This window comes from Anas acuta, chromosome 1 (assembly GCF_963932015.1).
Source record: "Anas acuta chromosome 1, bAnaAcu1.1, whole genome shotgun sequence".
Taxonomy (NCBI): Eukaryota; Metazoa; Chordata; class Aves; order Anseriformes; family Anatidae; genus Anas; species Anas acuta.
This window is the reverse complement of record NC_088979.1, coordinates 69,068,427-69,094,299: the sequence shown is the minus strand read 5'-3', so window position 1 is coordinate 69,094,299 and position 25,873 is coordinate 69,068,427. Positions and strand designations below refer to the sequence as shown.

General features: G+C 37.4%; 1 protein-coding gene across 2 annotated transcripts in view; it reads left to right on the top strand.

The window, feature by feature from the left end:
- OCA2 (OCA2 melanosomal transmembrane protein) overlaps nt 1–25,873 on the top strand; it is a 199,257-nt gene that overhangs the window by 69,864 nt on the left and 103,520 nt on the right. For both annotated transcript variants that reach the window (XM_068681371.1, XM_068681382.1), the window contains 5 exons: nt 14,414–14,485; nt 15,417–15,482; nt 16,549–16,605; nt 17,593–17,717; nt 20,969–21,107. In XM_068681371.1, the coding sequence (XP_068537472.1) occupies nt 14,414–14,485; nt 15,417–15,482; nt 16,549–16,605; nt 17,593–17,717; nt 20,969–21,107 (459 nt within the window). The remainder of the gene's footprint in view (nt 1–14,413; nt 14,486–15,416; nt 15,483–16,548; nt 16,606–17,592; nt 17,718–20,968; nt 21,108–25,873) is intronic.

Sequence of the window (25,873 nt, the reverse complement as noted above, 5' to 3'; positions counted from 1 at the left end):
GAAGAGCTATATCTTCACATATTTTCTTGTGATGGTAAAGAAAGAGGAAGCCTTTTTTCTGTTACAACACATGAGCTATTCAAAGGTGTGCCCCTTGCTCCACCTGCAGAGCCCTTTTTCCCCATACAGGAACTCCAGATCTTGTGCCCCCAGCCTCCTCAAAACCCACTGTCCTCATCTTAATCCTTCCTTCCCCTTCTCAGCCTGCCCTTTGCTACCTTATTCATCAGGGAGCATACAGGAAACAGACTGCAAGATCTTCTGCCTTCCACAGATACAGAGGAACATATTCTGAATGAAAAATGAAATGCATTTGCTGTAAACAGTCTCCTTTAAACTTGCAGCAGTGTAAAAACATGTGCAAAATTCTGCTCTGAATTAGCTGATTGCATCTTTTTTGGCACTGAATTTGTAGGAGCTCAAAGTAATCAAGAACCAGTCCTTGTCAGAGGGGGTCTTAGTATCTTCTGAAGAACGGCACATTCTGAGACACGTTAAGGCACTGAACCTGGTTTCTTCATGCATTTAAGTGCTACTTCTTTTAAAACTGATTGCGTTATTTGATCATAAAAATATTAATACATTTTTGGTAAAGGAAGATTCCACTTTCTCATCTTCAATTTCTAATAATTTCTTCTATATGCTTGCCATAAACATGAATATTTTTGTACTCACCATCCTACTCTACCCCTTGGAGCTTTCATATATTGCCTTTAACTCTGGACATCTCTTAGTTACATTTCCTTTGTGAAATCTGTATGTTCCTTTTTCTTTCTTTCTTTCTTTTTTTTTTTTTTTTTTAATTTTTCTTCACATAATCATTCTTTCCTTCAGTAACTAGACATTCATTCTCTTGAAATTGATTTTTCTTCAAATATTGAACAGTTACCTCTTTGCATTTCAGTCTTCTCTTCCTTTCCCTTCTCCCAGAGGAGAAAAAAGAAAAAAAACTGCTTCTTGTGATATTTCTGAATTAATCTAATCTATACTATTTTATAGTGTTGTAGAAAACAATGAAGTATTTCATTTCCTTCCTGGAAGGCTACACTGCACAGGAAATTAAAGCAAAGGTACACTTCAGGAGGTTCAGATCTACCTGTTTTGATGTCAGCTCTGACATCTGATCCTTCAGGGTTACTGAGGAACAGGTGGGCTTATAGGTATGTTTTGACATTTTCTACAGGATCATATGGTGTAAAGTCCAGATGTCTGGAGTTTTACATTGATGTTGCTGTGCTAAATTAGTTTTATGGTTAAAAATCTCATAGGTTCCCTTTGCAATACAGTGAGATACTTTTGATTTTTGACTTCTCTCCTTTTGTGTGTGTAGATAATGGAATAATACACTGGTGACCTCGAAAAGAAATCTATCTGCCTATCCATATCTTAAAATACTTGCTAATGTTAGAAAGTTTTATTGGTGTTTAGAAAAGCTTCTTGAGTTCATAAAGTTCTTAATAGTAATTACAAATTGCATAATTGTAGCTACGCTGAACATGCATTAATTAGAAATATATAAGAAGAAATGTGTAACATTTATTATTAAAGGACAGAGATCGTTAATTTGAATGAATTATTAATTGTGTTCACTTGTCTACTGTTTTCTATTAATTGCATATTTTATGTTGTGGACTAAAATGGAGTGTTAACTGTTTATGATACTTAACTTCATATTTTCTGGTTTACTTAATAATCTTAAAAAAACCCCACTAACAAACAATAAAAATTAAAATAAAAAACCAACACCTATTTTATGAAGCATTTTATCCAGTCAGGAATAAAAGGCAGAATAATAGTCATTTTATTAAATAATAAGAAAGTACTGCTAGTACTTCAAATGGCAGAAAAGTGATACTGTCAGGTGCCTAAAATTCTGTGAGAACCTCCATTGGACCTAGCATTATCACAGCACCTAGCATTTATTTTCATATCCTGTCCTCTAGGTATCCCTAAGAAAGATCTTGTCAGGATCTTTCAAATAGTATTTTAGTGATCTGGCATCTTGAATAACATTTATAAGTCTGTATTTCTCCTTAAAATGCAAATACATGAAAGTGCAAGATCTGGCTTTAAAAGATCTAGCTTCTTGTTTTGTGAAGCATGGACTATTAATCACGATTTTCAATTTAATGGAAATATGGAGTATCAGTTTCTTTCCATATCACTTTTCTATTATTAACTGGTTTAAATTATGAATAAACATCCCTTAAGCTCAATTTCTTTAATATAGAGTTTTTTTTTTTTTTTTTAATAGCATTTAACCAGTAGAAACTAGCTGCAGACATAAAAATTTTTTACATTTTAGTATGTGGTTTAGTACAACCATTTTTTCTAGCACTGTGGGCTGCTTAAACCAATGTCAGAAAGCTCTTTTACAAATGAAATAACATGTTTCTTATTACCACTGTCTATGCTCAGACAGTCCTCTTTTTTTTTTTTCTTTTTTTTCTTTTTTTTTTTTTTTTTTCCTCCAGTAAGAGGCTATTTATTTGCACATGGGAAATTATACTTTAGAGAGGGAATAGGAAAAGAGAAGAAATATTCACTGGTGTACAAAACATAATACAAAGAGATTGCAATAGACTAAATTTAAGGTAGATTTTTTTCCCAATGAGGAGATTCACCAAAACTGGAGATGAGCTTATTCAGCACGGTTTCTCACTTCCCATCCATCCTCATATTGATCTGTGCTTAAATATAGATAAGGAATAGAGTAGACTAGAGTCTTCCCACTTACACGTATATCCTACCAAAAGATTGTTAGTACAGGGATGGAAGAAAATCCATAGTCTTTAGTTGAAAAGACAGCATAAAAAAGAAAATCGGAACTGCTGCTCTCCCTGGCCTTAGTTGGAAATAAATAAATTCCTGCTACTATTATTTCCCGTTGTGCTAGGATGCAAAAACTGTGAAGAGGCATTAAAACACTGCTGTAGGTGTTGGCAGAAAATTAGGGCAGATCAGAAGAAACCATCTATCCTTTTTTTTGGGTGAAGAGTCTGAACCACACCTCATAAGGCAAGATAAAATTTGTCCTCTTCTGCCCTCCTGTCTGGGACTGGGAAGAAAAAAAAGCACAAGTTGGGGGCAGAGCTGGTAAACCATTGCCTCCTGGGTGTGCCAGCCAGCTTCCAGCAGCACAAACATGCTGGAGAGCAAAGATTTCTTGACTGTCTTGATCATCTGCACTGTTTTACAGTGAGGTAGAAATGGAGCCAGGAGCTAGGGCACAGAGAGTGAACTTGCTGGATGGAGGCAGAGATCATTAATGTCATGATGCTGTGAGTTGCATGGAATCTGAGTCCACCTTGGTGACATCTAAAATGTAAAATCCAGTAGAAAAACCTAACTTTCTACGGAGCTGGCTGACTACATCTTTCCTGGGCAGCAGGTGGTTGCAGGTCTGCTTTGGAGACCCCAGTACCATGATAGACCATTGCCATTCAAATGTCTCCTTTTTCTATTTTTCTAGCTGAAAATGTGTGAGGTAATGAGGGCTGTCTTGCTGTGTCTGTGAGTAATGTGCTTTCATGACATAAAACTGATGGTATGCACTGGGAACGGTGTTGAGGCCTATGAAGCGAGTGTCAGGAGGCAGCAAAGCTTGCTAAGATGGAGGACTGGATTGAGCAAGGGGATCCAGATGTAGCGCAGATCCATCTCTCCTGTTCCCCTGAGGGAATTTTTCTTCAAACTTTACCCTGGATGTTCTCCAAGAGTGTTTGTGAGGCCCAAACAAGGCTTGCGACTGAGCTAGCAATTAAGCAACGTGGCCTGTAAGGATAATTCTTTTTTCTTTTTTCTTTTTTTTTTTTTTTTCTCTCTGTAATTTAGGAAGATGATGTGACCTTATATTGAGAAGCTCAAAATCACTTAATGTAGCTTTGCAGGAACTTTACAAGTTGTTCCTTATGAGCAGCAGTACTGGCCAGGTGCTGGGATTTCTACCACTTGGGTAGAGCAGAGATACTGCCTCCAATAGGACAGATCTAACACCAGTTAAATGAACTACAGCCATTTTTCCTGTCACAACTGCAACAAAGGAAGTGTAAAGTGGGCAACATCAATAGGTGGACAGTTAAACTAGATGATCTTAAGAGGTCTATTCCAACCTTAATGATTCTGTGATTTTATGATTTAAGTAAAGGAAGCACAGAGTACTTAAAGACAAGGATAGGATAAGTTTAAATTCAAACAAAAATACAGTATAACAGAAAGCAGAATCCTCAGTTTGATCTCAGTTTGCTCTGTTCTAAAAATAGTTTTGTATTATTAATTCAATATGACTGTTGATTTTACACCCACTATTGCCTAGTTGTTAGCTCTGTCTTGGTAGAAGCCTGTCCCTGCTCTGTGTGTGTGTGTGTCTACATGTGTGCGCTTTAAAGAATACTATCTTAGATGATGGTACTTCTGTAATGTGTAAGTTGGCCTTAATTAAGAACTTAATACACACACAAAAAAAAGAAATTGCCACAGGATGGTGCTGCTTGCTATTCCAGGGAAGGGATGGCATTACTGCTAGCTTTAAAAGATGCTGGAACCCAGGCTCCACTTTTCACAGAATGCTATTTTTTTTTTTTTCTGAAATAATAGGAGTCATATTTCCAATGCTGTGTAAAAACTAATTTCTAAGTGTCCATTTTCTATTCACTATTGCTTTTTAAAATTAATTTCAAACTGCATTTTGTTCAATTTGTGAGACTGTCAAGCATAAATGTCTTGCCCTGCCTTGCATGCTATGTATGTTGCTTTTTTTTTTTTTTTTTTTTTTTTTTTTTTTTTTTTTGAGATGGGCAGTAGAACATTAAATTAGCTTAATTGAATGTTGCTGTTGCTGTTCAGCTTCTACCCCGCCTACGGCAAACAGAGGGGCAGAGAGCCATGAAGTCTTAAAATTTTAACAAGGTGTTAAAACTCACATACACTTCTAATGCACGCAAATGGGGATGAGAACCACTTGGCTTCTTCTGGGGCCTTAGATGATTTCTTTCTTCAGCATGAGCAGGGCAAAAAGGAATAAACAAACACAAGGCAGTGGAGGGGTACTGAAAGCATATTTGATGGCACAATCTAAAGAGGAAAAAAATACAGAGAAGAAAAATGGAGTGAGGAAGAGAGGAGATGCCAGAGATGAGAGATGCACCAGAGAAACAGCCAGCTGGAGCAGACAGCTCCCTGTAAACGCAAGGTGGGTGCTGCAGTTAGCCATACTGTTCACAGTGCATGGCTGCAATTCTGTACGGTCATAATATGCTGCCGTTAAAGAAGAGTGATGAATATTCACACCAGGAAAGTAAAATAGACTTACACCTTAGTTTTGTGGTTTTCTCTGTGTAATTTCTTTACATTAGAAACTCTAATGTAGTTAGTTTTTAGGATGTTGTGATAACTGGGAAAATACAGATGCTGCCATCTTCTTTGGTTTCAAGAAAATGTTCCACAACTGCAAAGGTTTTAGCAAGACTGGAAACTTGTTGCCCGGCCAACATCCAATGGCTTTGGTCATGTCAGTCTGCAGTAGTGATTTGGTTTATCATCTTCTAGGTAGCAACACTAAGTCCTTTACTGGCACAGGACCTGATCTCTCTGCTTCAGTCATATAGCAAATGTTTTTGTAGCTAAAATATCACAGGAACAATATGCCTTGGCACATAAAAATGATTATCATCCTGTTTTTCCACAGGGCTCTGCTTTCTATTCATCTGACCTGACTCAAGGCCTTGATTTACAAAACCTCAGTTCATTCATCTCTCTGCGTGCCTCTCCAATTTCACATTAAGACAAAACTCCCAAATTTAAAGCAAATAAAAAGACATGCTTTTAAAATTTGAGTCTGTGTGGCTCTTAAATTGTCAGATGTTACTGGACTTCCACATCCAGTAAGTCCTGGAGGGGTCTGAAAACAGTTTTGTTATCAGTCATCTCAACACGTAAAGGCTGGAAAACACACACCAATGTCTGCAATGTCTGTAATTATATTGGTATGACAGACTGATAGACTTTTTTTTTTTTTTTTTTTTTTTTTTTTTTTTTTTTAACTCCAGCTCTTAGCAATATCCTGAGCAGGGAGCTAATTTTGAAAAACATATTCAACCTTGAAGTTTAGCAGTTATTTTAGCCTCTTGATATAGGAACAAATCTTCTAGAGACTCCAGTCAACATTTGTATGAGTACTGTTGCCCTCCCTTCTTTTCTCCAGTTTAATGGAAGAAGGGAATAGATTATTCAGATAATTTGACTTTCTTAGTTTTCCCCTCAGCCCTCTTTTTTAATGCATTTTTTTTTTTAAGTAGGAAGAACTGATATCAGTTGGTGAAACTTAATTTATTTACTTAATCACTGAATTTTGAGGCTATTTTACCTAGACAGAGTTCCCAAGATATTTGTGGCCTTGAATTTATCTTATATTTTGAAAAATTGCATGAGGAAGTGCAACTGCTTTACTTTTACTTATGCCTTTACCTTAAGGCAGGGTTGTTTAAACCATGACTCTCTGCACTGACATTGAATTAGAACAAGTAACTTGGCACACTATCTGAGTGAAAACATCTTTTACAGCAGAATGGCTTAGATTGGTGCTTTCTTACCTCGTGGTTGTATAGATGTTCTTTAAGACTTATGCAGTTTGCTGTAGAATGTAATGTTTGCGATAGAAAAAGCCTTTTTGGGTTAGGAATGTGCCTGTAAAAACTGCTTATTGAATGTATGTTGAACATTATTTTCAGAGTTATAGGTATCAACCGTTTATCGTATGATTAATGAGAATGCATGTTAATTCTAAAATATGTAGCTTATGTTTACAAGTCCACAGCATTCTTGTCTATATTCTTAGCTGAACCTAAGCACACATTTCATGTATGTGGCAATACTATATTGAATCACCATTGAATTCTTGTAAAAGTAAACCATCTGTTCAGTTATTTTTTTCCAGCAAGGCATTCTTATGTCCAGTTGTTTTGATATTACTAAGCTTATTTTTGTAAGCCAAAATAAGATTTTCTAAAAATTTAACCTAGTGTAAATTCTTATTTTATGATTTGCCTAGTCACATGTATAGAATGCATATAGATGGTATCCTAATCTGCAGACAAAGCTATAAATAGCTGTTCTTGCTGTCATTTTTTTTTTTGGTGATGCTTCCAGTCCCTTTGGGATCCTTGATACACATCATCTTTCAGCAGCTGTACCCTGCGTGTTTGCCTCAAGAGATGCTTTAGTCCTTCCCTGAATACTTCATCAGTATAAGTTATACTTTCTAAAATGTATCGAGCAGCTCCCTTTTGGCTCATTAGGCTCCCTGGAGAATTTACTCGCTACTGCTTAGCTATGTAATTCTGAGGCAATTAATTTTCTGTTATCATTCATTTTGCACTAGCTGTTGAGACAGGTCCCCTGTATGGGGTTCCCAGGCACTGGGAAGAGTGCTTTGGGGCTGAAGAAGCAGCAGAACTGCTTCTGAAGAGCTTTTGTGGGGAACAAACAAAAGGACATAAAGCATTAGCTGCCATCACCAGCTAAAGGGAAGGTATGTTGCTATGCCTTCAATAGCTGGTGCTGGCTAGATGGCTTCTTTAATATAGGTGAGCATGAAGAAAATAAAATAAATATGACTGGCTCCATTGAATCCCCTTTTCTTCTGCTCTGATCTCATCTGTACCTGACTATATCCTGCATTTCTAGTCTATTGGTTTGTATTGTGTCCAGATTGTGCAATTTGTCAGAAGACAAGCACATTTTCATGTACTGAGAATTTGATGTCATTCAGCTTTGAAGTGGGTTTACTGCAGGGTATTGCAAAGCTTTTTTGACCCATGTTTTTTTAACATAAACTCATATTTTCCATTATGTTGCTTGACAGAGTGAAGAAAAATTACCTAAGTCGGTTAGCTAAATTACCATTGGTTTTCTGGAAATGTCAGTTTTGATTTCATTTTCTGATGCCAGTTTCAGTATTTGGTGTTAATTTTTCTAGACCATCAATGGATTAAATTTGTGTGACATGAAAGACTGAAGTTTTGTCTGTATCCTGCTATTAAAAAAAAAAAAAAAGAGGGGGGTGTAGTGGGGGGGAAGAGAACTTAGTGGAAACATTTAAATGCACTCTTAAACAGCCAATCCAGTCCAGGGCAATGCAGAGTACCAAAATTTATAAAGTACATGAAATCTCCATTGCAGGGATCTGAACAATACATTTCCAGAGGTAATCAAGGTAATGCTGTCTTGATTATCTTTAGAAAAAGCAAACTGTTCCTCTCTGGGAAAAAAAAAAATAAAGAAATGAATGTTTCAAAAAATTCTCTTCACTGCTGAGGATATTTTTTTTAACCCAATAAAGACTTATTAAAACATAAAAAGGAAAAGATATAAAACATTAAGTCAGAAAAACCTATCCTAGAGCAAATTTTATCTGCATTCTCTTCCTCCCTGTCCCCTGAGAATAAATAATTGAACTAGAGACTTTGTGAAGTCTTAGAGGGATTTGGATGTTGATTTTTATAGCAAAGGTCTCAGCTACTCTGAAGGTGGGAGGAAAATGTATAAAACCCATATGTGAATATAGGCTTGGGAATAACCACCTCCTGAAATGTAGCAATGCTGCCATTCTATCATATGAAAATGAATTTTTCAGGAAAATAAGTATTTTAATGCAACAGGCTTCACTGGAAAAAAAAAAAAAAGATAAGAAATGAATTGAGGCTGCGTTTGAAGCTTTACATTAAAGTCACTGACAGTCATATTTCAACTGCCATTTATCACTTGCAAAGAAAGACTTGTGGAAATAAAATGTTTGTTATGATGTATCATTTATCAAATATCTTCAGAAGCACATTTTAGAAATATGCATGCCCTAGATTTCAGCTAGGAAGTATATGCTCTGAAATAGCGTACAGGTCATCATTCACTGGGCTCCTAAATAATTTTCTTTTACCTCCTGGTGTGCTTTACAGGATAAAGTCTATGGAATTTTGGATCATTTTTATAATGAAGCTATTGTAGTCTAACACCCTCTGCCCCCTCCCAGTGCAAACATTTTAAACTCAGTGCAAACATTTTAAAACATGTTCAGATGGATAAAGAAATTTAAATCTGAAGAAGGTCTAAGTTGCCTAAATCCAATTTGCATTAAAGCTGTGGAAATGTATATTTTTAATTTATATCAAGCACAACAAACTTGGGTCATAAATTATTTGGGTTGGTTTGATTTCTAATGTTAGAATTAACTTCTGAATTAAGAGTATGGAAACTATCATACAGTGTCAGCATTTGGCACATTGTCACACATTGGGCAGTCATGAGAAAGTCTTTCTTCAGGTAATTACGAAACAAATCTCTTACAGAAATTTTTCTAATATCTGTCCATTGTGTTTTGACTTTATAGCACGATCCTATGTTGTTATCACAACACCTACATTGCTGATGTTATTTTTAATAGCCTCCAGTTTTGCATCTTCGTACGCTTTCATTATTTATATAATATGCTGTAAATTACCATTCTATTTTCTCAGCTCTCAGCCTAAGTGTTATTCTGTGCAGGTGAGCTTAAGGTCTGAGCTTTGCTTTGTAAAGGCTGCATTGTTTTCAGAAGCAGTTTCCATTGAGATAACTATCCCTTTGTAAAATGCAAGTGCCATCTTTCGCTGTTTCATTAAGTAAGCACTGCTAGGTGTTCTTCAGACAAAAACAAAGATGATGGTGACGATGAAGGTGTCCCTTCTGAGAAGAGATTATAAGGCTTGTAGCCAAGGAAGGTGAGGAACTCTAGCATGCAAACTGATAGACCAAAGGTTTTGCATCTTCTAGCATCTGTTCTGCCTTTTCTTCTCAATGGCCTTATTTTTTTAAAATATTATTATTATTATTATTTTTTCTGGAAAACTTCCCAGGAAATCAGGAAAGGAACTTTTATAAGAAGTGCATTTTACAGAATGGCCTGAAATCATTGCAATTGCTGCGGGGATCCATTTGTTGGATGGAATAAATGAGTGTCTTGAAAATAAGATGTCATTTTGGTATGTGCCTTTGACAGAATGAGGATCAGAAAAGACATTAGGAATAATTACTTTTGAAACAGAAATTTGGGCAAGAGGCAAGTTGGAGAGAGAATGAAAAAGAGAAGAGGTGCTCTAATATGCAGTGTGCAGTATGGAGTATTTTAGTAATGGTTTTTGTCAAAGGAATAATGTAGCTGAACTGTGGTCCAGTCAAGAGGTTATGAGTGCAGGAGATGGATTCTTGGAAAGGAGAGATGAAATAGAGAGTAAGGTTCAGGTACCATAGAAAGGTCTATAAGAGTTATTGACTATACCAGTGTATTTGATGAGGACACATTGCACTGAGCCTTGTGCAAATGTGTATTACAGCCCAAGCATCCAAAACTGTGCCTCTCAGTTATCTAGAACTAGTGTGTCACTGGCACTACTGTATGTAGAAGGACCCTAGGGGTCTTCTCTTCCTCCAGCAAATGCAACCAGAAGTAACTCTTTGAGCTGCTCTGATTGCTCCATAACTGGTTATCTCCAACACCAGAAGTCTACTTAAAACAGCTGGACTGACCAGAGTTTAGTGCTATAGCCCTGGGCTTACCACCCAACTTTTCCTGTCATTTGTAACTGAAAGAAAGTAGAGGCCAGTCATTTGCCTATACTTACATTCTTAGCTTATAAAATGGAGACTCCATCCAATCAGGCTGACAGCCAATCCAAATCTTTGATATTACAGGCAATTTCTGTTTGAAAGAGAAATTCCTTATAAATCATGGTTCTTTCAGCATATTGTCTTTATTTACAAAAGAATGTACAAAGATACACTTTCCCAAGTATGAGAAGGACCAATTTAATATGGATGATTTCTCACTTTATATTTCAAAATTTCTTTAGATTCAGAAGTTCATCAAATCTCTCAGCTTTCCTGGGGCTAAAAGGCTGTTAATTTATTTCTGAGCTCTTTCAATTCTGTACCTGGGTTGTTGCTTATGCATATACTCAGATTCATCCTGAAATGATATTCATCTTCTTTTCAGACTTCAAAAAGGATTTGGATTGGGTCCACAGTGCTTTCCAAAAGAATAATAATGGATTTTTGCCCAACTTGATATCCTCCATATGTGAGATTTTCCAGAGATACACAATATAGATATTAGATGGAACCATAGATCAGAGTATCATAGCTTTTAAACTGTATCTCTTATTTTCTCCATTTGTAAGTTTTTAAAATGCATCCACAAAAACTTTGTTTGATTGGGGTTTGATTTATGTGAAAAGAAAATCAAAGAGTAATCTACTCTTTCCTAAACCTCCCCCAGATCTCCTCAACTTTTGGATAACTACATTTGTTGGAGCTTTCTAGTGTTTATATTTCTGTACAATTTCCACTTAATAATTTGCTGGAGTGAAGAGTTGCACATTTGACAAGATTTTAGCAGTAGAGCTTTGTACCTGAACAGTCTTTTTTTATTCTTTAGGATATACTTTTGTAAATGCCTTTTGAAAGATCACCAGGGTGAAGGAGCTGATGGATGACTCCATTTGTGCATTTGTCCCATCTTTCTGCAGAAACAAAAGCAAATTTTAACCATAGGTGCCTCTTGGAAACTAAAAATGCTGTCAACCTAATACATGCAATTAAGTGTTTAATGATATTAAAAATGCTTATGTGGAAATATGCCAAAGTAACAAAACAAAGTATCTAAGACCAGTCAAATCTTGGAAAATCCATGATGTTTTTTCTGAGAACTGTAAAAGAACTAATCAAAAGAACTAAATTAAACGGTGACTTATCACCCACTTCTGTGGGAGCTGGTTGGAGACGTAATCTGTGCTACACACTTTTACATCATTAGGACATAGAAATGTTGGTCCAATCTCCTGCTTTGTTATTTGTTACTATGAATAAGTAATTCTTCAGTGCATTTTGAATGAAAACAGGAAAATGAGACAGATTTTCATGTGACTCCTAAAATTAGTCAATTAAATATTTATTTTTCTAGTCATTTGGTAAATTGCCTTGTTGTTTAGCATTAGTGTTAAAATTTTATGTTCAAGGAAAAAATCAAAGCCAAATGTTTTCTTTTTCTTTTCCTATATAAGCAGGTTGGAGGGCCTTGAGATGTCCATGTCCTATTCTTCTTATCAGCAAAATATTTTTTATAAAATTAGCAGCAAAGGAAATATTTCTAGACTGTCTTATTTCTTTCTGAGATATAATTCTTGCTTCTGTCTGAATATTTAAACACATTAATAGTAAATGCTGTTGATTAGATTTGGTCTTTTGTAGTGTGATTTTTATTAATTACATTCTAACTTTGAGTTATTTTACACAATCTGTGATCTTCCAGACATGGTGGATTAAATAATTACAAACGAACACTTGGAGGAGGAAAATTTTTCAGGGCTTGTCTGCTTTCATACTTTCTCCTTGAGAATTTTAAGTGCAATTTGTTTATTGGATATATAGACATGGATAAAAGTCTATATGTTGTATGAACTGTTAAAGTATTAAAACAATATCTGCTAAAAGTTGTGTTGCAGTCCGAAGTATGGATCCTGTTTTCAGATGCATTGCTCACATACTAGAGAAACAGTAGAGAAGGGCAGAAGCACTGTTCAAGGGCTGGTTAGTCTAGACACTGGAAGAACCTTTTGAAGAACTACAAGAGACAACGCTGTCCAGTAGATTTTAGCTGAAATATATGGCTTTATTGAAGCCAAAACTTTTTTTTTTTTTTTTTTTTTGGTAGAGAAAACACTGATGTAAAAAAGCACTGTATGAAAGCATAATGCTCTGTGATGTGGTGGTTTTACCCTGCTATGCAGCTAAACTCCAGCACAGCCATTCAAAGGATGTTCCTTTGAGAGAAAATACTATGGAAAAGAGTTCAAGGGTTGAAATAAGGATGGGGAGATCACTCACCAACTGCTGTCACAGACAAACAGACTCCACATAGGGAGAGTAATGCAATTTATTGTCTTTCACTAGCGGTGCAGAGCAGTGTCAAACTGGAAACACCCTCTTCTACGTCATTCCCCCCAGTGGCGCAGGTGAATGGGGAATGGAGGCTGCGGTCAGTCCCTAACACTGTCTCCTCTGCTCCTTCACAGTCACTCCGAGTCCCTGCTCCCCATGGGATCCCTCCCACGGGATGCAGTCCTTCCCCAACTGAGCCTGCGGGGGCTGCCCACAGGCAGCAGCTCTTCAAGCACTGCTCCCACACGGCTCCGTACCACGGGGTCCATCCCCCAGGAGCAAACTGCTCCAGCACGGGTCCCCCACGGGTGGGCAGCAGCTCCCCCCAGACCCCCTGCTCCTGCGTGGGCTCCTCTCCACGGGCTGCAGCTCCAGCCCAGGGCCTGCTCCTGCGGGGGCTCTCCATGGGCCGCAGCCTCCTCCAGGCCACATCCACCTGCTCCACCGGGGGCTCCTCCATGGGCTGCAGGGGAACTGCTGCTGTGTGCCTGAGCACCTCCTGCCCTTCTTCTGTGCTGACCTTGGTGCCTGCAGGGCTGCTTCTCTCACATTTTCTCCCTCCTCTCTCCCAGCTGCTGTTGTGCAGCTTCCTTAACTCTGCTCTCCCAGAGGCCCACCCAGCATCACTCCCTGGCTCGGCTCTGGCCAGCAGTGGGTCCCCTTTGGAGCTGTCTGGAGCTGTCTCTGATCTGACATGTTCAAATATGGTGTGTGAGAGTGCAAAAGCAAGTATGCAAGTTTGCAAGATCTATCGGTGCCCCAGGCTGCAAAATGGACCTATAAACTCAATGTACTATGTCTGTGTAAGATTCATCTGCCCCAGGTCTGAGCTATGTGCTTTGGTATTGCTTTATATTTGTAGATCATTGTAGTTCATCGGATATAAAGAAGTGCCTAGAAAGAATGAGGTAGACCACCTCTTGGCCATGTGTCTTCTTCCCATGGGCTGTGAAGGGAAACCACCAAGAGCAGCTCAGGCAGAGGTGCCTGACTTTTTGATCCTTAAACTGGGAAGATTAATGGCTTTCCTACTCAAGCCACTAGGTGGCAAATATGTGGGGACTGTTAGTGTTAGGTCAGAGGTTGGACTCAATGATCTTGAGGTCTCTTCCAACCTAGAAATTCTGTGATTCTGTGAAATATAGGAAATGCGTGCCCAAGTTCCTTCTCTGCCTTGAGATCAGAGTTGAGACTTCCTACAGGGTTCCCACAGATGTGGCATTTATTTTATTTTTTTAATCCTATAGTGAGTCAAAGTAATCAGCCATTTTCACCTAAGCTTTATTTATTTATTTATTTGTTAGTGAGAGGATAGTGTGGTCAAATAAGGAAAAAAACAAAACAAAACAACAAAACAAGAAAAGATTCAACTACAGAATTTTTTATTATTTTAATAATAATGAGATGTTAAAAGGAGTCTTTGGTCACTTTTTAAACTTTCTTGCAGATTGTTCACAGGACCCTTGCAGCGATGCTGGGTTCTTTGGCAGCTTTAGCTGCATTAGCTGCTGTGGGGGAGGTAAGTTATCAAACTGTAAGTGCTTACTTCCTCACTTCAATTCTGTCTATGATATCACAAAATCCAGGGGTTGCCGTGTTGTGAGTGGACACAGGAGACAGCAGCCTTTTTAAATAGAACAAGATGGTAGGGCAGATATTAGGATGGGGAGTCACCATGGGGAAAGCAGGAGAGACTATGGCATAGACAGAAGAGGAATAAAAGTCTGTTGATGTATTTAGTTATGATTTGCAGGAAGCTGAGTACAGCTGTTTTTATCATAATTCAGATTTGTTTTAGCACTGTTATTTTCAGTAATGTTAGGTTACCAATCAAGCCTAAATTGAAAATACACTGCCTTATGCTGCCCTAAATATTTACACCTCCTGCTTATACTTTCCAATCCCTTTGTTCCCCCCTGTCGCCCCCACTTACTCTTAGTTGATATTTAGTGAAAAGTCTGATTGATTTTTTTTTCTTCATTTTTTCTTATAAATAGTCACCACATCATTGCTATGTTCTTTTAAATTCCGTCCGATGTGTTCACAGGTGAAGCTGTATGCTTTTGTTATCGTATGAAAAGGAAAAATGTACCATATAATGGTACCATAAAAAAATGTACCATAATATGGTGTACCATATAATTCTGTTATAATTTATTTCTCAAAGCTACATAAGGAACAAATAGATAAACGAAGAGCTTAATGTAGGCTTTTGATAGTGACCCACTTAGGATGCCTGCAGTACTTTAAATTAATAGTAGTAGTAATAACAATAATAATAATGGAGTAATAAAAAAAGAGTCCTTTTTGTGTGCCTTGTAGGAACACTTATTAACTTCTGTCAGAGTTTATTTAAATGTCTCATCAGTTAAGTGGAGTTTATACTTCATAACTAATCACAAGTTAGATGTTCCACGGTATTTACTGGTAATTGTATTTTTTGATTGCAGAGGCCAAGTATGGTCAAAGTGGTAGAGTGGATTGATTATGAGACACTGGCACTACTGTTTGGAATGGTAATTAAAATGTATCTCTTGCTCTAAATGTGTTGAGATAATCACATTCAATATCTAGATGTTACTTTTTAAAATGTTTTGTTAATTGCACTTTACTGGGACGTGTTCTGATGAAAAATTGGAAGATATTTATCAAAAAGGATGATGAGCATACCTTTGAAGGAGCCTTTGAAAATATTTGTTGTTGTTGTTGTTGTTTTTTTTTTTTAATCTGTAGAATCATACTGGTAACACACAAAAAACATGACTGAGGTCTATAAATTAGAAAACCTGTTTAAGTGTCAAGTTTTATCACTCTCATTTATCTTGTTATTTTTGTTTACTCAAAAACTTCCTCAAACATGCTCTACTGGCTTTCTTTGTCTTAATGTCATGTTTGGAGCCAAAACGAGAAAACCAGAAATGGAGGAGAAATATATGATTAGATTATAATAATATGCTATATTATTTTGCCCAGAGCTATTTATGATAAAAAGTATTGTCCAAGTGTGATTAAATGCTGATATAAAATACACAGTTTATGCAGGAAAAATTACCATTTTCTGTTTCCATTATGAGCTTTTTTTTTTTTTTATTTACTGACAATGCTCTGGGCCCCTCTGCCCTCCCCACAAAAAAGGAAAGCAAAAAAAAAAAAATCATTTTTGGAGGAAAGATGGAATCACAGGCAACAGCCCAGAAAAGTGGGAAAGTGCAGGTAATTCTTGGAGCTGATATTTTCTGTAATCTGTAGAGCATTACTGCAGAAAGCACACAGTTATTGGCTTCTCTTGATTAATGATGCAAGGGAGACACACTGATTCTTTAATGTATGATGCCTACTTAGTCATTACAAATAAAATCAACTAGACTAATTTATAGACTGCTAATGCTGAGGACTAAATTTCACCATATGATATCTGAGATAACCAACAGCTGTAGTAGTTATCCTGATATGAAAATAATCAGATTCTCAAAACGGTGGCAGATACAAGGGACTTTTGTTAGGGCCACAAACTATATGACACTGTTTTTGCATTTTTGCATAATTCAATTGCAAATTCAATTTTTTTTCTTCTTTTGGTAGATGGTTTTGGTGGCCATATTTTCAGAAACTGGATTCTTTGACTACTGTGCGGTAAAGGTAGACTTGTTTTGGTACTCTTAATTATTTCTAGTTTAATCAAGTTAGCATTTAATAAGATCATCAAAGAACTTCAATAGAACTTTTCTTTGGGCATTTATCACACTACAAATACTACAAAATAGTATTTATCACACTACAAATGACAGTAGTGTGACTTATAGTTTTGCAAGAAAATCTTTTAGGGATGAAAGGAAGTCTTTAAGGCAATTCTCTTTCTACAGGAGGAAGGCAAAAGCCCCCAGTAGGATACACAAGCATGTGGACAATATAAAGTTGAATTATCCCACTAACTTGCCCAGGACTGCAGTTCCTCTGTAGCTGAAATCTGTATTTATGTCTGGCAGTAGGAGAGAGGAAATATGGGAACAATCATTAGCTTTACAGTCACACATGATAAATGGCCACAGACCTTTGCACAGTAGCAAAGATTACATGAAAAGGGTAATGGATTGGCTGTAAAGCAAGTATTACCTATAGCGAGGGACTCCTGTTGCAAAGCTTAATTTTCCTGAGAACTGTGGAAAGAAATAAAACAAAAGCAATAAAGAGGACTGCTTTGAGCACAGAACACCCAAGCAAAATGCACGTGGACAAAAAACCTGTCTAGATAGATATCCAGACTGTGTAGCCCTGGTGGTGCTGTTGTGAGGATGAGGAAGGTGTCCCAGCTTGTGAAGGTGATAGGAAGGCTGAACCCTGTCATGCAGGCAGAAGGTGGGGGCTCAGGCCCCACCCATGCCTGGCAGTGGACTATGAGGTCCTTCGCAATTGTATGATGGAGATGTTTGCCAGCTTCCAATATGTGTTTTGTTGCTAAATTAATTCATATTGGAGAGGGCAGTGATGGACGTGCATGGAGTAGTAAATGCTCTGAGCTCACTGTTGTTTCATCTTTCGTGAAATAGTTTATCTGTCATTTTTTGACAGCTCAGCTGGAATGGTGTAGTCCCTTAATTTTGTTGTTATTTGCTTGTTTTTTATTAGGCTTATCGATTCTCTAGAGGCAAGGTGTGGGCCATGATTACACTTCTGTGCCTTATTGCTGCAATTCTTTCTGCATTTTTGGACAACGTTACCACTATGCTGCTCTTTACGCCAGTAACCATAAGGTACTTTACTGTTATGGTTTTGGACTTAGTCTTTTATAGCCAGCAATCAGTAGCAGGCATGTGTGCATAAATGCTTGTTTGGACTTTTTTGATTGTCTAAATGGAAATTAAAACTTCAAATACTCCTATTGTATTAGGGTAAAGAGCTGATGTTTTCAAAGGGATCAGTTGTTTTCCTTTTGTGTTGTTTGGTGAACATATATCTGAAGCCTGTTTAACCGCCTCGGGAGTTAACCATCCTGGTTCGTCTCCATATCTGAACTGCAATAGGATATTGCACCAAATGCTCCCTAGCAGATGACTTTGTCCTATAAGCAGGGAGATTTTTTTTTAATTAATATTGTCTTGTCCTTTACGGGCTATATACAATTTTGTCTAGTAACCTATGTTTTACATGTGTTATCCCTTCTAATACTTGTTAAAAGTATTAGAAGGGATATTATGTATACTGAGTGGATATTGAGGGATATTATGTATATGAGTATTATGTTCCGACCCACTTCCATAAGCTGGGATGGCACCCATTAGATCAGGTTGCCCAGGGCCCCATCCAGCCTGGCCTTGAACAATTCCAGGGACGGGATGCCCACAGCTTCTCTGGGCAACCTTTTCTGGTGCATCATCACCATCACAGTAAACGTTCCTTATTTCTAATCTAAATCTTCCCTCTTTTAGTTTATAGCCATTATCCCTTGTCCCATCTCTGTCTGTCCATGTGAAAAGACACTCTCCATCTATTTTATAACATCCCTTTATGTATTGAAGAGCTACAACAAGGTCTCCCCAGAATATCCTCTTCTCCAGACTGAACATCCCTGGCTCTCTCAGCCTTTCTTCATAGGAGAGGTGCTCCAGCCCTCTGATCAACTTTGTGGTTTTTGTCTGGACTTTCTCTAATAGAACCATGTCCTTCTTGTGCTGGGGACTCCAGACCTGGATGCAGCACTCCAGGTGGGGCCTCACAAGGGCAAAGCAGAAGGGCACAATCACCTCACCCTGCTGACCACTCTGTTGATGCAACCCAGGATGCAGTTGGGCTTCTGGGCTGCAAATGTGCACTGCTCGCTCATGTCGAGCTTTTCATCCATGTGATTATGACATCGTTAAAAAAGTATTAAAGCACATCATTAAAATACACAAAATTCTATTAAGATATGCTGCCATTTTAAAAGGTAGTGTAAAGCAGTAAAAGCCAATTTTGCAAGTGGCATTTATTCTAGATTGGGAAACAGCTGGTGAGTGAAAGCTCCATTTGTCTTCTGTCTGATTATATTTTAAAGAGATCACTTTGCCTTACTCCAGTCAATAATTTCACCTCTAACAGTAAGCAACATTGGAATTATTAAACACCAAGTTTTCTTTAGCTGTGTTGCAGAATATTTTGTATTAACTATAATTGGGAATGGATTGAAACACAGATGTCAGTGCATCATGAACTACAGTTCACAGGCAGAGTTACTGTAGCATTTATTTCTTTTTATACCAAATGAGTTTGTAACACTGAAAAAGGGCAAATTCAGTGTGCAGGAAACATTTGTATTTGAATTACTATCAAAGTGAAAATAAAATTTGCTCTAATCGAAACAAATAATAGCCTATTTCTAAAAACATCATGCTGGGGGTCATTTGTTGTTTTTATCTTACTGTCATTGTCTTCAGCCCTCATCTAAAGCTTCACTACATCACACTGCGCTGCATTGCCATGGAGATAGAGCTTGCAGAAAATGCTACTGATTCTGTGAATATAAGGATTTAGACTGCCATTAATAGGGCATAAAACATGATATTTGTTTCTCTCTGCATTTTGAAGTAAGCTGATAAAAAATTAATAACTACCCATTCTTAGCTATGGTTTATTTTCAAAATGCTTTGTTGTTGGGAACTGGAAAAGGCTAATGGTTGTTCACATGGGAAATTATATAACTAGGGTAAGTGTACTGAGAAAGTTCAGTCCTATGGTACAGCTAACACACTGTAATTGTTCTGTACTTTGGGCTTGGCCTTTCTTGGAGTACATCTGCTGTTCATTCCTCAAGCTACCATGAGGCATATCAAAACAAATCAACACCAAACCCAGCCAAACACTAACGAAATGTTAACTTTATTTAGAAATACTGGAAACAATAGAGTGATGAAGTTCAAAGTATGATTGTAGTATTGTGCCACAACTTGTGCAATTGGGCCATCCGTACTACAGAGTACACTTTTAACTGCATAATTTTACTCTGTTTGGGAAATAATGCATTTTTGCAAAGTTACTTTGTTCTGGACTTTTTATGTACTGATATATGTATAAGCTATCAATGCTTTTTCTGATTTTTAAATTGATACTGTTGGTGACAGAGTAAGTGTATCAAGGTAAGCTTTTGTGCAACACATGCTTTTCTCTTTGAAATATAAGTTTTAATAATATAGACTTTGGTTGAACCGTAAAGCTCAACTTCCTTCAGGAAAATCACTGACAGCACTACAATGAACGAAATCCTGAGGATGAATGCTCACTGCCCAGGCTTTCCCACATCCTGTATTAGGTAGAGGGCGCAATAATTTAAGCTTGCCCCCTTGAAAAACAGAGGAATTTCTCTCTGGGCTTTTACCCCAGCTGCTGCGCTGTGCTCAGGAGTGGGTAACTGAGATGTAGGCTCCCGAATCACACTGGCCCCAATCCTTACTTATTATTAAGCTTTAGGGAAGGGGGAGAACCAGGATCAGAAAGAACTGGGTAAACTTTGGCTGAAAATTGAGGTCTCTGATAGATGGATGATTCATGGCTGATAGGTGGCCTGTCCTCTGCTTCTGCTCCCCACACAATAGTCAATAACTAGGGCTGAGTACAGAGCTTGTGTTTGCCCAGAATAATTTTCCATATGTCCGTGCCACCTGGGAGCCATGGCTTAAAAAGCTGTATAGCACTTAAAATGGGGCTTTAAATTTGAAACTTTCCGTGTAGTTCAACTTTTGGAATAATTGATTACTTCTAATGAAATTCTGTTTAAAACACATCAGTTTCATTTACCATTAATTATTGCATTGTAAATGTAAAATGTCTATATTTTTTGCATTGATATTGCTATAATTACCAAAGTATATATAAAATGAAAATTTCAACTGTACACACACACAGCTATTATGTTTCACATCCTGAAATTTTTCAGTTGAAGAACTTTGTTTCGTAAATTTTATAGATTTTAAGATTCAAGGGAATATAATTATAGTTTTAAAAGGTTAATTCAATTTTCTTTAATCTGCAGGCTCTGCGAAGTACTTAATCTTGATCCCAGGCATGTCCTGATTGCAGAAGTAATTTTCACAAATATTGGGGGGGCTGCCACAGCTGTTGGGGATCCTCCAAATGTGATTATTGTTTCAAAGCAGGAGCTGAGGAAGGAGGTACGTACTGTAAGCTACTCTGCTACTGAAATTAAGTGCTAATGCTGATTTATGCTGTGTTGAACCTTTTCTTCCCCCAGACAGCCATATGAGCAGAACACAATCCGCTTGTTCTGCCACGCTATTTCTTTCTTAGTAGGGCAATCAAACAGAACAGAGTGATCTTCTGGGGAAAAAAAAAACAAACTGTGATGAAGAACAGACTTTCTGATATGGACTGAGAATACTGGTTTCCTTTTATTTTGGGGGTTTTTTGTCAATGACCAAGTAAAGAAGGAATCAAAACAATGGAGGGCTGTAAAGGCAGAAAGTTGGATAAAATAAGAAAGGGACATGAAAATGAGTATGAAAATCCAAACTTTAAATATATTGAGACTGTTTGATGTCTTATTGGGACTTTTAAACAAGAAATAACTGTCTGAACACACCTGTGCACACCGCAAGAGACCACATAGCCCCTGTAGACCTGTCACACGTGTCCCCGCTGCAGGTGGTGGATTTGTCCTCTAGCTGCAGCCCTTTGGGAAGTGGGGGTGAGGAGAGCAGGGGCTCCTGCCATGCACAGGCTCAGCTGGCTCCCACCTCCTGCCAACCTGTTGATATCCTCAGGCTACGATGAGGGATTTTAACTTCCTGCACTTGGCTGTTTTATTTATGGATAAAACTCTTTTCAGTTTGGTAGATGAGTGGTGCCAAAGGGAAGGCTATGGTGACAGGTGCTGGGTGGGAAACTCCTACCCCTGCCAGGGGGACTGTCCTGGTCTTACCATCTTCTCTCCATCCTGTAAAGGCACCAACCATATGCTTTCTATTTTTTCTAGGTGTCATAAACCCCAAATTACTTTGTGACACTAATGCCATATATGAATTTAAAGCAATTTAGTGTAACATATGGGCTAGTGTGAAAATATCTGTGCAAGTGGGATAAGAGATTTTTAGTATAAAACTTTTTTTTTTTTTTAAATCTAGAGTTAATTACATTTCTGTTGTACTAAAAAAAGTTATCTTCTAATTAACTGCATACACTCAAATTAATTAAGTGCTGTCCAGGTTGGAAAATGTCTTTGAAAGTTAATAGTCTTTAATGAATTAAACATTTACTTTCAAAATATTTGAAATGTGCTGCAATTAGTTTGGTTGAATGGTGACTTTGGAGACTCTGTAATATTCCTGGCTGAGGATTTGATTGCTAAATTTTACATTTTAAAATATAAAATCTGTGCAATTATTGCAACCTCCTTTTCTAAAGGAGAATAATTAGCACCTGCCACACAGGTCATTTTCCTAAATACTCAGAAACTCATCATCTCTGTAAAACCTTTTGCAGGGGCTATAAACACAGTAAGCAATTAAGCAATCACATTGAAAGGAAACAATTTTATATTTTTCTTGAATGAGATATTGATAATTTTAGGAGGACTCAGATGTATGCATACTCTAGAAGATGTGACACTATCGCAAATTCTGTATTTTAAACAAGCAGAAAAACTTTGCATACATTTTCACTCTGGAGCTTTTTCATACCTTTGTTGGATCAAAGAAGTAAGAATGTAAGAAAATAGATAAGATGCAGCACAGGATTGTGTGACTTGTACTTCTTCCTTCCTACGTTGTCATCTGTTATATCTCAATATATATATAAATAAGAAAGGGTCAAAGACCCGTCCTGGGCTCTGAGGTGGCATGGCTTTTGTGCTCACTATTTATGTTCTCAGTGCTTAGGTCTTAGCCCCTCTGGAGGGGATCTGCCTAGGAGAGTGATAGCAGGAGAAGTGGGATAAAGCCAAGGGGGAGGGCATGGAGAGACCTGGACCATCTGGACTCCTGCAGTCTATGCTGTTGAACTAATATCTAGATTCTTAATTTTGTCCATCCACTCTAGCAAGCTCTCTTTTATTCAAAGATGAAATGTAGACATTGTTTCTGATGCTAGTTCTAGTATCTGCTGAGAGGGTAGTTTATAGGATCAAACTCAAGTCCGCCACCAAAATACGTGGAATGCCAGCTATATTTGTACTAAGTGATTTTTTTATTTTTATTTTTATTTTTTGGTGTTTCAGAGGTACAAATTTTTGAATGCAATTACTTATTTTAGCGACATTTTGGAAACAGCACTTCATGCAATGTTGTTTGAAGTATTTATTCCTATGCTTTCTAAAGAAAATAGCTGTATTTTTTTCCTTCTTTTTCATGTCCTCAAACACGGTTTTACCATTCTATGAAAATTTTCTCCTGCTAAGGAAAATTTTCATTGAAATTTCTCTTTTCATTCTCTTATGCTTCTTTTCCAGTGTTATTTTTGCTCTACTAATACAGGAGTACTTGGACAACTGCCCCTGTAAGAGGCCGATAGCTTATTGCACTGTGAAGGGGATTGTTTTTTCTATTTTAGAAGGTGTGATAAGAATGAGAATTTTACCAGTCTTTCTGAATTTTTTCTGTTGTACTTTTACCTCTAAAAGCAGCCTAGTGAGACATTATACAAATTCACACTTTCTTAGGAAACCTTGATTTGTTAAATAAATACAAAATGAAGTGCAGCCCTGTTACATTGGATGCTGTTGTTGTGTTAAAGCATTAGAAATGTTTTACTCTTTGTTTACTGTAGTGCTGAAGAGATTTTTTTACCTAGGTTCTAGGGAAAACTCATGCCATATAAAAAATATTTTATGAGAAGTATATTTGAATAAATAAGCATTATGTTAAACCTTACTCATTAAAATGTAAGGATAAGTCTGTTTATTTGTCCTGAGGCATGAATGAATACCTAAGGGTGTTTTTTTTTTCTATTTTGTTTTTTAATAGCAGCAGTTAATTTATGATAGCACAATCGTGTCTGGAATTAGTGGAACATTTGCATAATAGGAGATAAAGATTTGTTGTACTCTTACTTCTTCCTAGGATGAAGCTGGAAGAAATCTCACAAAATAGCATTTATATTGTGATATTAGGAAAAGAAAATGATGAAAATAAAGAGATTTCATTAAGAGCAAGCAAGAAACTCATTCAGTGAATACAAAACTTCAAAAAATTTTATTACCTTCAGAATACTGCTACTTAGTGGCCATTGTTAGCAAAATTATATTTTTATCTTGAAGAGGTGTTTGCTTTGGAATTTGGGAACTCTGTTTTATATACATAGTATGGCACAAACTGTTTCAAACCAGCCATTGCTTTCAGAAAGGTTGAGTGTTAAGTCCTCTGTATTTGGGAATTTCCTAAGTATCTGCAATCATGCCTTTGATATCTGAAGTTGTTTGGGCCCTAAGCTTAGGCTGTGATTACATGATCTTTGGACAAGGGATGGTGAATAGGTCTCCAATGCAAAATGGCGTGAACATAGTGTGTATTAATGTATCGAGCTTTATCTAGAAGAGGGAAGAGGTAATGATAAGACAGTTTTAGCTTTTGCTGGATTATATCCTCTTGAGGGTCCCCGTTTATTTACAGTGTTGGTATGTGATAAAGCTTGCACTGTTTATCTGATGTTTGCTGAAGATTTTGGATATTCAGCAACCCATTCAGAGTTATTCTTGCCATTTGACAGGAATTCCCCAGAAAATGAACAGCCATCGGGATCTCCTGTCCTGTTGTTGTGGTTTAACCCGGCTGGCAGCTAAGTGCCACACAGCTCTTTGCTCGCCCTCCCCACCCCCCCAAGTAGGAAGGGGGAGAGAACCAGAAAAAAAAAAGGAAAGTTTGTGGGATGAGATAAAGACAGCTTATTAGGAAAGAAATGAAAACAACAATAATAATGATAACAGTACTACTAATAATAATGTGTACAAACAAGTGATGCACAAGGCTCACCACCTGCTGACCGATGCCCATCCCATCCCGAGCAGTGGTCCCCCCACCCTGGCCAGCCCCCCTGTATTAATTGCTCAGCATGACACCATATAGTATGGAATACCCCTTTGGCCAGTTGAGGTCAGCTGTCCTGGGTCTGTCCCCTCCTAGCTCCTGCTGTACAACCAGCCTGCCTGCTGGCAGGACAGAACAAGAAGCTGAAAAGTCCTTGGCTTAGTGTAAGTGCTGCTCTGCAACAATTAAAACATCAGTGTGGTATCAACATTATTCTCATCCTAAATCCCAAACACAGCACCACACCAGCTTCTGGGAGGAAAATTAACTCTATTCTAGCCGAAACCAGGACACTTACATTTCAGAGGCTTTCAGTTTTCATGCTGAAATTTAGCATAATGCTATATTAATTGGTTTTATTGTATGATAAATTTTGGTGCCAAAAAATGTATGAATAGAAGTAGATAATTCTGACCAATGGAACAGAGAAAATCCTATATGTAAGTCTATTAAGGTATTTCAAGCACTGGCAGACTGTGAAATGGATTCCCATGGCTTGTAGGCTATTTTTGTTGAGGTTGCTGTATACAAGCTTGGTAAAACTTTTAATCAGTTTGTAAATCTTCTGCTTATTCTGTCAATGTTTCATCGATTCCTTTCCTCAAGAAAAATGAAACCCTAGGTAAGGTATATGAAATAAAATGTATGGTTTTATGGCTGATTTTAGATTTTTTTTTTTTTCCCCTATCTCTGCATGTAGTAATCATTAAAGAATACAGTGCAAGGCAAAAAAGGGTTCTCATCAATGTCTCAGGCATTATCTTTACGTAGCTGTTAGACCATCAGTGATTTGTCTCTCAGCAACATCGTGAGCAGTTCTTTCTGACACAACATACATCTCAGTCACTCAGCTTGAAGGGATGTTTAAGCCAGTGTAGAAATAATAAATTACTCTTGCTCTT